At 42.5% G+C, this 12,981-nt stretch overlaps 1 protein-coding gene across 1 annotated transcript; it reads right to left on the bottom strand.

Moving 5' to 3' along the window:
- Positions 1-7,666: 7,666 nt before the first annotated feature.
- Positions 7,667-12,717, bottom strand: fzd10 (frizzled class receptor 10). The gene has a single exon (XM_084551488.1). It carries the CDS (start codon positions 12,046-12,048, stop codon positions 10,297-10,299), a length of 1,752 nt encoding a protein of 583 aa, XP_084407614.1. The 5' UTR covers positions 12,049-12,717; the 3' UTR covers positions 7,667-10,296.
- Positions 12,718-12,981: the final 264 nt, after the last annotated feature.

Genomic DNA, 12,981 nt, shown 5'->3' on the forward strand with positions numbered 1-12,981 from the left:
GACAACAAGACACTACAAAGGCCTCCTGCAAGTGAATGGTTTTCAATTAGAGAACATGGAAATGTTGCAGAAAATGCTAGTTCAGCAGTTTAGCCAGATTAATTTCTGTTGAATGATTTTTGCTCTTAACAGTGAGTGCTGGTGTATTACTATCAAACGAACCACTGTTAAGATACCATCATAACTCAAAGTAGTAATACACATAACACCAGCTCACTTCCCATGAGGAGTAACTGAAGTAAAAGGCTTTTACTGATCGGCAGCAATTTGAACATCCAGTTCAGACTCACCAACTGACCTGACATTCCCTTGAATATAAAACTCTCACTCGGATCCCACAATAGAAGGCAAACATATCTGTTGCCATGCGTTCTGGGAAAAGAAGCCCCTGAATTTTCAGTGCCTGCTCTTCTTTGCACTGTATATGTATGTGGATGTCCATGACTCCCCAGGCATTGTCAGCATACAGAAAGCTCTGTTTGGCAGCCCCCTCAGTGAAGCAGCATGATAGAAAGTCAGAGAAAGAAAAGAAAGAGAGGAAGAAAAAGAGAATGTGCCCACATGAGTGTGACATAGTGCTGCTGGACTGATTTGCTCACCATGACAACCGTGCAGACGGGGCGGAGGCCCGGGGGACCCCCTGGCTTTTCGGCCCAGTACAATACGGAGAGGCACGGCTGTCTTAACCTCAATGACATCCCCGTTGTCAGCGGGTCAAATGCTTGAATATCAATGAACTGACTCAGTGCCCCTTGCAGTGGTCCTCAAAACTGTCCGACTCACATAAGAAGCTCTTGCTGTCCTCTCTGACCTCTGCTGACCTGCTTCCAGCCTCTTGCTGCATTCAGAACACAAAGACTGATTCTGCAGGGTTAAACAACACTTAATCATTGCACATGAGTTCCTACTTCCAGTTGACTTCAGTTAATTTCTTCCTCTCACCAAGGCACAGCTGCTGCAGCCAGGACTAACTCAATGTGGAACAACAGAGGGTTTAAATAATGTTCAAATAACTATACAGTACAATATCAAATCAAATCAAATAAATCAAATAAATCATAATCAGAACCAGTGTGAATGGTGAACTAACCTTAACTATCCTAGCTAATAACCGCTGATATATGCATGTTGAAATAATTAGCTAAAATAAATCAATTGAAACAAATAATATAGTGAAATAAGAACAGAAAAACTGTACTGCAATGGATGATAAATCCTTGGAATTGTTAGTCAATGTAATGGACATGAAAAGGTGACAAAAAATAAACTAAAAATTAAAAGCAAAAGAGATTTTTAAATAAAAACAAAAACAAAAAAAAAAGATAAACCTCTGAAATGTATATATTCTTGACATAGCTAAATTTGGATAAATCGTTGAAATAGCTAGCTAAGGTTATAGATAGACACATAATAAGGAGATATAGATGAAAGTGTTAAATGAGTGTAATAGCTAAAAACAGATGACTCGTAGTGATGGATATTAAATAGCGCTAAATGTAATTAATAGACTGTACTAAATAATTTGCTAATAATCTGAATAATAGCCCAGTCAGCACAAAAAGGCCTCATGTGACCATCTCAGTTGGAACAGACCGGCCTTATCGGAAGGACTTTTGGTTTTCGGTTTGAGGAGAAGGTTGTAACCTATTGATTACAGTAGATTAATAATCTGCTTCAAGTTTCTAGGAATGATGCAAACATGCAGAAGACAAAACAAAAACGTATTCAAAAAAGTCAGAATCGATGTGAACAACGCCGCTGAAAATGTGGGTCGGTCTCGGTCATCTTTTTCTATTAAATGTATCCAGAGTTTTCGATAAAGTCTTCTCTTTCTTCTTCCTCTGTTGATTTTCTGTCAGATCCGATGCTCTACAAAAGGCAGAACAACTATACTCATGTCAGAAAAGTTAGATTCTGATTGATGTTTTTGGGCATGTGAGAGCCAAGACACATCAAGCCAGCGGTTTTCTGCCATTTTCTGTCGTTTGGCCATCACTGCCTGTCAGTGGCCTTGGTTTTTCCGATGCGTCCCGCCGACTCAGCATGTTGAATGAGTCAGTGAGAGAGATCTCTGATTGGCCCTTCAGCTCAGTTAACCAGAGAACGAGAAGAGAAACGGAACTGACGAAAGTAAACAAGAGGATGAAGTTCACAGGACACACAGAGGGCTCTTCCCGTTTTAAATCTTCATCTCATCTGAATATTCAAATACATGAATATTTTCCCAACAACATGATCAAGTGTGACTAAACTGTAGACCAACCGATCAGCATGATTCAGGAGAGGTCAACTCCATATGATGGTTTTTTTAGCATCCAAGCTGATAGTAGCTCCTCTGGTTTCCCGGAAGAGTTATTTCCTTTCACACAGGAGCAGAACTGTGCCAGCTGGCTGTTGGCCATGGTCTTTGTGGCGTGTTCAAGTGCCACTTTCTGGCCCAGACATAGGCAACGTCAGGTGATGTCACGTTCGGCCTTTGTTGCCGGTAGTTCTTTGATGTTGGTTTGCTGTGTCCGTACATCTGATCAGATATTTGTAATTTAGCGTCCATGTAAACAGTTAGCAATGTTGGCAACAAACAAGATAAAACGCTATTTATACAAAAGACCTCACAAGCAAACTCATGGCAGTGGCGGCAACCAGAGCAGCATTCCTGCAGCAGCACCACCCAACATTTCAATCCCAGTCTGCATCACGTGTTTCCTGCTTAATAGAACAGTTTGTTATCTGCAGCACTGCTCTTTTGTCTGATTTGAAGAACAGGGGCCTGTTTTCATGTTGTTTAGAGAATCCAGCCATGTTGGTTCAAAGTGTCGCCCGTGAACCACAGCCAGGATCAAACCGAGAGCTAAATTCAGCCTTTCATTTTGGACATTGTTGCTTATGGGCCACTGTATAGTGAACACATTCCCATGCTGTGCAGGTGCTATGTTGTAAATATGTAGACACATAGTTTGCATGCTTTTGCGGAACCTCCTTTACCAGTGTGTGATTGCTTCGGCTCTGGCCTGACTCATGACAGCTGTTTCATGGACTTCAAGCCCTTTTTATTTGGTCATGTAAATCTGGCTATGCTCACATACGTTCTTGAAGACTATGTTTCGCTGTTCCAATAAATGAGAGTGCCTTTTATTCAAGTGTTGACTAGCTCACAAATGCATAAAAACCTGGAGGCTGTAACACATGAAAAGGTCAAAATAATAATTTGGTGTTAAAGATAATGTCAGATGTCTGACAATCACTAGGTAAATAAAGACAGCAGTGGGGCAACAGTGTAAGTTTTCATAAAGCACTGCAACCCACAGATTGGCCCTTTAAGTGAGCTGTTATTTTCCACTCAGGCCAGATAAGTGGGTCCTGACCCCTCCTCTGTGTAGATATGCCGCTGCTGCCATCACTCCCACTACTATTATCAGGACCAGACAATCTGGCCCGCCACCAATGTCCAGGAAACCAAGATTCTTTTGCCATGCTTTAGCTTGATTACTCAAAGAAACACATGTACTGGTATCAGATACAGTTGCAAAGCCCAACAATGAAGCCATTTATCATCTCCTCAACTGTTCCTCGGTACTTATCGCAAATTGCTTCCAGTCCTGTCACTGCATAAAACAAGCTGAGAGCAAAATGAGACATTGTCTTGGACCGCTGTAGACCAACACATGTTCCGCGTTGTGTGTGCCCATTCACATTAACTTGATGCCCCAAGAAAAAAGAAAAAAAAAAAAACCTCTGCAAGGATTTTTGCCAGAGCAAAGAAAATGTGGCCAAAACAAAACAGAAAACACACATGTAAGCTGAAGAAACAGCACAAATGTGTTAACTTGTATTTTACAGCTGTTTAAAAACAAGGTTTTGAATTGCAAATGCTGAAAGTGTGCATACTCAGTTACATCTGTACAGATGTTTTGTGTCTACAGGTTACAGCAAGGCTGCATATTTACTGTACAGACCCGATAGAGTCAAATAATTACCATGAAATTGAATTATAATTCATTTATCTGTAATACCAAGATCCAATCTTTTATATTAATACTTACTTTTACATCTGACATTTTTAAAAACATTTTACTTCTTTACCTTACGTGAATGTTTCAAAAGCACGACTACTTGCAAAATTTGTATATTCACATTATATAGCTGCTAGTTTTGCTCTGCATCCAACTGCTTCTAACGCCTGTTGATTTACAAATCTAGTAATCCTGTCTGGTAAGGATATGTGTTTGAAATCACCACGTCATCTGATAGTCAGATTGCAAGCATTTCCTAAAGTGAGGCAATGATTCTGAATTTTAATTGCTCCTTTTACAATAAGAAAATCAGATTTCTGCGTTACTTCTTCGCCATCAACTTAATGAATAGCCTATATTTAGTGGCCGGTTTACAGTAATAAGCAGTTGGAATAGAGAGATTGTTTTTGCAATGCCACAGTTAAGTGGTCTGATTATATCGTGTGATGTGTATGAAGTGTGAAAAACAAAACAGACATTCTAAATGACAAACGGCCTGCTTTTTTTTTTTATTTATTTTTTTTAATCTTGCATCTTTGTCCATCGCATGGAGTCGATGTAAATATAGCCAAATGTCTGCATTCAGTATATTGTTCCAGCAGGGCCGGGATATTTTCTCCCACTTTATGTGACAGTTGATTGTGTGGTTCCCTTTCATGTTCTCCCCCTCTGTGCCATCTTTCTTTGTTAAGTTTGCTGAGAGTGTCTTTGAACCACAGGCATTTTCTCTCAGCAGTGTTCATGAGCCCTGCCAGATCCATCATCATCCCTCTCCCTCCGCCTATCCCTCTATAGCTCCTATACCGTCTGTAAACTCACAAAAATATATACACATGTAGACAGTCTCCTGTTGTGCCTGCTCTCTCCACTCCTCCATCAATCCTGCCGCTGCCTTCGTAACATCTCTGAAAAACATCACTTACATGTGACAAACGCACGTTGCGGTTATTTGCGCACGTACACGCGCCTTTTGCACGCAGCGTCGGCGCGAGGATGTCCCCACACAAAGGACAGACACTCACGATGTTCTGCTGTGTTTTAAAATGATCAGAGCTCTTAGCGGTGTGGATTAGGAAGGTGGCAGATTAGAGTCTGCTGCTAAGACACCATGGCGAAAACCCTGCTTCCAGCTGACACCACACTATTCACATCCCTCTAACCACACAATCTCTTGGCTTCTCAGTCACGTTGCAGCCCCTGGGTGCCACCACTACTCATAATACTGCTCCCTCACATCTGACAGTTTCGTGTTAAATGTTGCATATCTGCCATTGTGATAGTAAAGAACATGTGCATTGCATCCTACTTGCCAAGTTGGATAAATATTACCTTGTTAAGGCAATAGTTACACAATCTTAAAACTTGTTTCACAATGCTGCTGAGCACTAAATGAGAAGATTGACACAACTAAAACTGATTAAAAATGTATCTGTGATCTTATTTTCATATGTTTCCTGCTGTGCACTGCTTCCAGTATAATAGTTTCAGATAAATGCATCACTACTGTAAAACACAAGTGATCCTAGCTGTGAATGTGTTTCTGGGAGACTTTGTTAAAATGAAAGCGTTTTGATGAATTGCTGCAAGTTGCTGGATTTCTCGTCTCTCGCATTGTTTGCCAGCGATCAGTGTGTATGCTTTAATATGCAACAAGCAAACAAGCCCAAATCTATGAATAAAATAGAGCCAGGCTTAAGGGAGGAGGCTGGCATCCAAAGAATCAAGTCTGAAAAAATAAAAACGAGAGTTGCCATACTCTGATCCTCAGAGGAAGTGCGCCACTGGCCTGTTTGTATTCAAGGGGAGTGTCTGTTTGCACAGGTCTCTGTCAGTTAACACTAATCTGCCCAATCTCCACCTCAAAGTCACTCACTTCTCCACATGCAAATAAACATATTCAGTCCTCTTTCAAACCAAAGGCACTATCAAACACTTGTTTGATCAGCAGAGGGCCCGTGAGGCAGATCACTATGCATTTGAAAAAAGGGCCCCACCCCCGTCTTGCAACAAGAAAAGTCATTGTTGCCAGGATTTTATGTAATTACTCTCACCTTTGGGAGTGACTGTGAACAGCTGTCTCCCTAGCAGACGGAGGTGAGTGCGTGTGAACTAATCACTGGTGCTTGTCACTGAAGATTGGGCACATATATTGTACTCTTACGTTGCCCTAGTTTCTTTGCCGTATAGATCAATTCAGAACATGAAGCCCACCCACACCTCCTCAACCATAATCATCAGAACTCTGGATTCATATACCAGAAGAACCTGAGGGATGAGAGAGTGCTTTCATTGCATTCTATGATAACACTTGTGAAACTTGTAGGTCTTTCTGTAAAGTTTTTTATTATTATTATTCTCAGTAACTCTCATGAAACAAAGCTGTTCCATTTGTTGTGATGCACCAAGGTTTTTTTTTTATTCTCTGGTACAGCCAAAGGAGTCAAAGCTCTCCAGAAAGTGACATATTTACATTTAGAGCAGCTGTCTAATAAGAGACACAAGAGAAGAATAAGTTGTGCGCATTAGAAGCATACATGTCGGAGGAAACCTATTCACCCCTGCCAAATTCTTTTGTGTGTATGTTGTGTGTGTGCGTCATGTATGACATTGAGAGGCTAAGCACTGCTTTCCAAACAGACAGGCCTGAACTAGTAAACAGGTGCTGCTGGAGCAGCTGAGGATGAGGACATGGGGCGTCTCCACAAAGCCTGATCAAAGAGAAGCTTCCTCAGCCGCCAGTCATCCCAGCGACTTGATTTATGCCACTGTGTCAGAGAACTTTATGAGTGCTTGCAAAAGCAGCGCAAAAAGGTACACAAGTTTCTCCACAGCCATGCGTACAACAACTTGATAAAGAAGCATAGTTTCAATGTTTTGACTGGTGATGATGGTTCCTCGCCACCCTCCCTCTCAGCCTGCCTTTGACATGCAGCGGCTTAATTGATCTGGCATTTCAGCTTTATGTTTGTAATATCATTCTGCTCCGCAAAGACACTTAACATCAGCTCAATTGCAGACTGTGAAAAGCCAAAAATCCCAGCTTGCCGGAAAACCAGTCGGATTAAAATAAATCAAGTAATTATCAAAGGTTTGATGTCGTTTCAACAACACCGATCACAAGCAAAAGCTCTTTTTTTGTCTACACATCATACGCAGACACCGACTGCAATCTCCTGCATTGCATGGCACAGCAAAAAGAAGGGGAGGCAGGGAGTGGATGAGCATGTGGGTGACGGCATTCATCCTGGTGGAATTTTAGGATGTGTGGTTCTGAGATTCATCAGCCTTAGTCACATGGCTGCGTCGGGATTCCCCACTTCGCCCCAAATAAAATGGGTCCTTGCAAGTAACATCACATTAATGGTAAGCAACACCAGGCATCAGATGTTTCACTCCTGGTTTGATAACCTGTGATCTGATGGAATAAGATCTATACTTGTAAAAGCCTAAATACAGTTGAGTGTGATTTACAAAAAAATATATAAAAATCTTGCCAGCAATTCTTTGCCTTTGCTCCGAGAAGAATATTTCTCTTTGAAGAGAGGAGAAGAAGAGAAATGAAGCCTGCTTGGCTGAAGAAGCCCTGGAGGGGGGTGGTAACTGTCATTTATATTTACAGCCTTCCCAGACACCTCGGGGGCTGTTATCCAGGTGGCCTCTGTTGAAGCTCTCAGAAGCACTCACACCTTTTTCGCAACTCAGAGTATCAATAGACACTGGCTGACTTTGATTCAGCCACATAGAGGTTGTGAGTCATGTGCTTTTGACTGTTAAAACGGGTTGGGTTGATGCTGGAACTTGAATGCCCTCAGGGATAAAGCATTACTACACTTCTGAAACTTTATTAGACCAGAGAGGACTCTCTACTCAAGGTTCTAAATGCCAGTTTTTCTTCTCTGGTACACATAAGAAGAACATTCAAATCTTAAAAAAGGATTGAAAGCAAGGCAGATAAAAGTGGAAAAGGGCTTTAACTCCTAAAGTGAATGGATTTTCAAGTACACAAAAGAGTAATGCATACTTATTACATTTATAGCTAACTTTAGACAATTTATCAATCTCCTTACATCTGTTTTGAGTCTTAAACGGTTATACATACTTGTCAATTACTTAACCATCCCTGTTTTCCCACTGGTCTGACAGCACTGTCAAGACAAAAGTCAATTGCTGTTACTAGGATTCAAGACGAGACTTGTGGCCCTCAGCGCATTAACGTTTTGACAGTGTACGGATCGTTTAACACCAAACATCTCAGGATAAGAAACAATGTATTCAGTTTGCTTGTGCTTCGGAAAAACAGCCTCAGTCAATATGTAACTACTTCAAATCCAGACCAGATGTGTCTTTAGAAATGTCACTATGCCCTGCTGATAAGAAGGGAAGAGATGACAGATATTCTGTATTTTGGTTCGCAGCGATCCTCTTTTCAAAGTCAAACCCTTCAAACAGTCTAATCCTGTCCTGAATGAGAGCTGGATTATTGTATAACCCCTTCACTGATACACACCGACACATGCAACACAGCGAGAGAGAGAGAGAGAGAGAGAGAGAGAGAGAGAGAGAGAGAGACGGGAGAGGACTAAAATAAAGTTGTATATTCACTTCGGATGAGGTGAAGAACTATAAAAAGGCCTATATAAGCACCAGGCATAAAGGCAGAGGAATATTACCAAAATCCTTAACAGGTTAGCAATAAAACTTTGGCCAACTACACCAGAACATTAAAATGCTAATGTGTCCTATTTATGACTTCACCACTTTCACTTTTCATCTGTAAACAAACTGCCTAAAAGGTCCACTAATTAAATGTAAGCGCAGTTTCATTCAAGTTTGTATCCTATATGCATCATTTAAAGGTGCTGCACCAAACCTGAGATTAATCTATTAAGCATTTCTCTGCCATAAATAGTTTTTGTTTTGAATTTATAATCAAATGTTATACATACAATTTTGTATTACTATGAATACCTTTGAACAATTGTGGCAAAGTGACCAAGTGGCCATATTGTGCACATGACATTCAGATAGTTCATTCATTCATTCATCTTCTGTAACCGCTTGTCCTGTGAAGGGTCACGGGTGGGGCTGGAGCCTATCCCAGCTGTCACATTCAGATAGTTAAACCTTTAAAATGTCTCGTCCCTTAAGAAAACAGAGATGATAGTATTTATGCTACTATTTGTTTTCAACAGTAAAACAGTCATCTAGTTTTAATATGTTCAAATGTAATTTTCCCCATTACATGAGCTATAGAATGCACACACTTAAGATCTGATCTGAAACCATAAACCAGTAATCAATCACTATAGAAATTATACTACTCTTTTCGTTGCTCGTGTCAAATATTCTAAACATTATTCTGGAAGAAAAATACATTTCAAACCCAGCTCTGACATGCCATCACATTTACAAATTAGGATTAATGGATGGGGCTCTCTGTGATATATTAAAATGACGGCTGCACACTGAAGAACACACCTTTATGTGGCTGCATGAGAGCGGGCACTCGGTCCAGCAGAGAAAACGACGCCACAGTCGCAGTACACCATACCGGCTCCACAAACATTTAAAACTAGAACGTTTTTATTAATTTTTCTATAAAATCTCAAAGTTGTTTTTTTTTGTTTTTTTTTAGAAATATATACAAATGTTCACTTGTGCTATAAAACAGCAAAGAAAAAAAAAACTGTGTGTAGAAATAACTTTTCAACATCGAGTGCTTGATTAATTTATGGCATGGATTTGCCTCACAATGGGCAGTTCGTAAGGTCTCGAGCGCCTTTCAGCAGCTGCTCTCCGTCCAGTTCAAACATATATGACACTGCCTCGATTTCCATTAAAAAGCCTCCGAACACAACACTCATATCTGTGACCATTCGCCTCCATTGTCTGTGGGCTCCTTTCATTGTCTGTAATCTGTCACCAACAGTACAAGTGTCTTTTGCCTGTAAGGAAAACATCTATTGCACATTATTTAAGTAACCCCATAGCACATCCAAATGGTTTATTCCTCTTTTTGTCTTGGGAACAATTAGATTTTTTTTTTTCTCTACCAAGTTCCTCAATAGGATAAGTGAATCCAGGAGTAGCAGAATATTTTTTTCAGACAAAGACAGCTCTTGTTGCGTGACATGGTTCAAGAAACAAATAAACCCACATTGTATTATCTTCAAAGCATTCTGGATAAATAAAACATGAACCGTGATTGTTTTGATGCCACTCTGATCATTATAAGTCTCATTTAGGGCATTCAAAGTATTTTTGGGTTTGTACAAAGAGAACCTACTCATACGCATGTTGGAGGGGGCCGTGTAGGCTCATACTTAGTATTGTGTCCTTTTAGAGATGGGTGAGGTTTGATGTAAGGCCTGCTGCTGGTGAACACACTGGCAGCCTTCCTCCTTGTCCTCTTCTTCAGCTTCCTGCTGAACACATTCTGCCACGACTGCAGTGTCTTTGAGGTCCAGATCCACATACCGCTGGTGATGCCCACCACCAGCAGCATGAAGATCTTCACCATGAAGATCTCGACGGCGGGAATGGAAGCCTTCATGACACACTCGTCTGACTCCGGTCCACTGCTGTCCACGCACTTCTGCTCCGCTGCTAGGATGTGCCAGTAGTCCATGTTGAGCCTCTCGTAGAAATAGCAGGCAATGACGCAGGTGGCTGGGACAGTGTAGAGCACAGAGAAGACACCGATGCGAACCATCAACTTCTCAAGCTTGTCTGTGTTCTCTCCCTCCGTTTTCATAATCTTACGGATGTGGAAGAGGGCCACAAAGCCAGACAGCAGGAAAGAAGTGCCAATAATAAGATAGCAGGAGAGAGGTATGAGGACAAAGCCAGTGAGTGCTTTCACATCCATGCTGCCCACGTAGCAGATGCCCGTCAGCTCATCCCCAGCCACCTTCCTCATCACCAGGATCATGATGGTCTTCACGGCCGGGATGGCCCACGCAGCCAGGTGGAAGTAGCTGCTGTTGGCCTCGATGGCCTCGTGACCCCACTTCTTCCCTGCAGCCAGGAACCATGTGAGAGTCAGGATAACCCACCAGAGGGAGCTGGCCATGCCAAAATAATACAGGATGAGGAACACAATAGTGCAACCGGTGCTCTCCAAGCCTTCCTGGATAATATACTGGACCCCATTGTCTCTGTCACAGGCAATTCTGTCAGCTCCCACGAAAAGTCGAATGAGGTAGCCCACAGAGTAAACACAGTAGGACATGGAGAGGAAGATGATCGGCCTCTCGGGGTACTTGAATCGCTGTGGGTCAATGAGGAAAGTGAGAACAGTGAAGGCACTGGAGACAAAGCAGAGGATGGACCAAATGGCCATCCACACCAGAGAGAACTGCTTGTCTCCCTGACTCCAGTATACATCCACTTTTGGGTAGCATTTGGGGGCACAAGACTCACTCTTCTCCACAAAATGGAACTTGCCCGGGTTGCTGCACGTCTGTCTGCTGCTGCTGTCCTTAAGGTGCAGGTCCTGGCTGCTCAGAGGCCGCTGAGGCCTGAAATCTGGAGGCTGAGTGTGCGAGACTTTGGGAGGTTCGTCTGAGCCGTTGTTGGGGGCCTCCATGCAGAGGTTGTTTGGGTCATTTTTGGTAGGCAGACGGGAGCAGTCCAGGGAGTCAGGCCAGGGAAAGTTAAACTGCTCCAAGATAGGGGAGCATTTAACCTTGACCTGCTCACACATAACTCTACATGCTGGAATAGGGTTTGACACCTGCTCTGTGCACATGGGAGCATACAGTGAACACAGGAAAAATTTAAGGTGACTGTGGCATCCGAACTGTATCAGCGTGGCGAACTCCTGCAGCTTTATCGCTGCCTCTTTTTGGTCATCATGGCCCATCAGATTTGGCATGCGAGTCATGTTGTAGCCAATGTCCTTGCACTGGGGGATGTTGATGTGTTGACATCTTCCCTCTCCTGACCAGTCAGGGTCTATTGAGCTGATGGCTGAGCCCCCGCTGCTCCACAGCACCAGCAGCAAGCAGATAAGGCTCAGCTTAACAGTGGAGCACATCCTCCCCTCTTGATTTAAAGAAAATAATGACCAAATGTTCACCACACTCAAGTTTCTTTCATGAAAAAGTCACTGATGAAACCCAGTTGGCTCTGATGAGTATACGAGCAATGTAGAAAAACTTACTCAACTATCTGTTGCAAGAGCATCCTTTCCTCACTTTAGAATAGAGGCGTTTTAATAGCAACATAAATCCCGCGATGGTCCGAAAATGTTTCCTCTCCGCAAGTGTTCCGTCAGGTCCATGCTTCCGAGCGCTCAGTTTTTGGAGCTACTTGTTCAGTCTCTTGCACCGTGAATATCAGTCCACCGTGAGTGAAAAAGAACGGCTTTGCGGCTCGATTTGCTCCCTTCTTGTTCCCAAAAGACTCACCGGTCCTTTTTCCCGTTTCATGACACTTTTCGGGAGTATCGGTCCGTGCGGCAGTGCGACTCAAGTCCTTGTGTGACAACTTGGAAAAACAACTAAAATAATTCTCCTCCAGCTGTTTACGCGGCCGTGGTTTCCCGCAAAGGCACCAGAAACTATTTATCAGTCAGCACAATAAATCAAATAAACATCCTCGGCGATGATAATAAATGTGTTCCAGAAACGAAGGATTATGCTCCTCCCGTACGCAGGCAGTTGATGCGTGTAGTGGCAGCGCTCGTCTGAGCTGGTCGGAGCCTCCGTCCCGGTCTAACCTGCCAAAAGATCCGCCTTCAAAGACAGCTCATTTGCATAAGAAAGATGACACTGACACGCGGATTATTTTTAAATCGTGCGGAACAGCTTGTTCATTACAGCAGTTTCAAAGGCTCACAGCAAACTTCCTTCTCTCTCTGTTTGTTTGTACTAAACCACGAACTTCGACTTTCAACAGGACAGAGCCACATTTTATGAGGATCCAAAATGTTGCGCAATATGGCTCAGAGGCACTCTGGTTCGGAGTT

Source organism: Chelon labrosus (genome assembly GCF_963514085.1).
Source record: "Chelon labrosus genome assembly, chromosome: 9".
In the NCBI taxonomy this organism is placed as follows: domain Eukaryota; kingdom Metazoa; phylum Chordata; class Actinopteri; order Mugiliformes; family Mugilidae; genus Chelon; species Chelon labrosus.

What these genes read in the sequence shown, in the direction of transcription:
- fzd10 (XM_084551488.1), bottom strand. Translation starts at nt 12,048, where the DNA reads ATGTGCTCCACTGTTAAGCTGAGCCTTATCTGCTTGCTGCTGGTGCTG.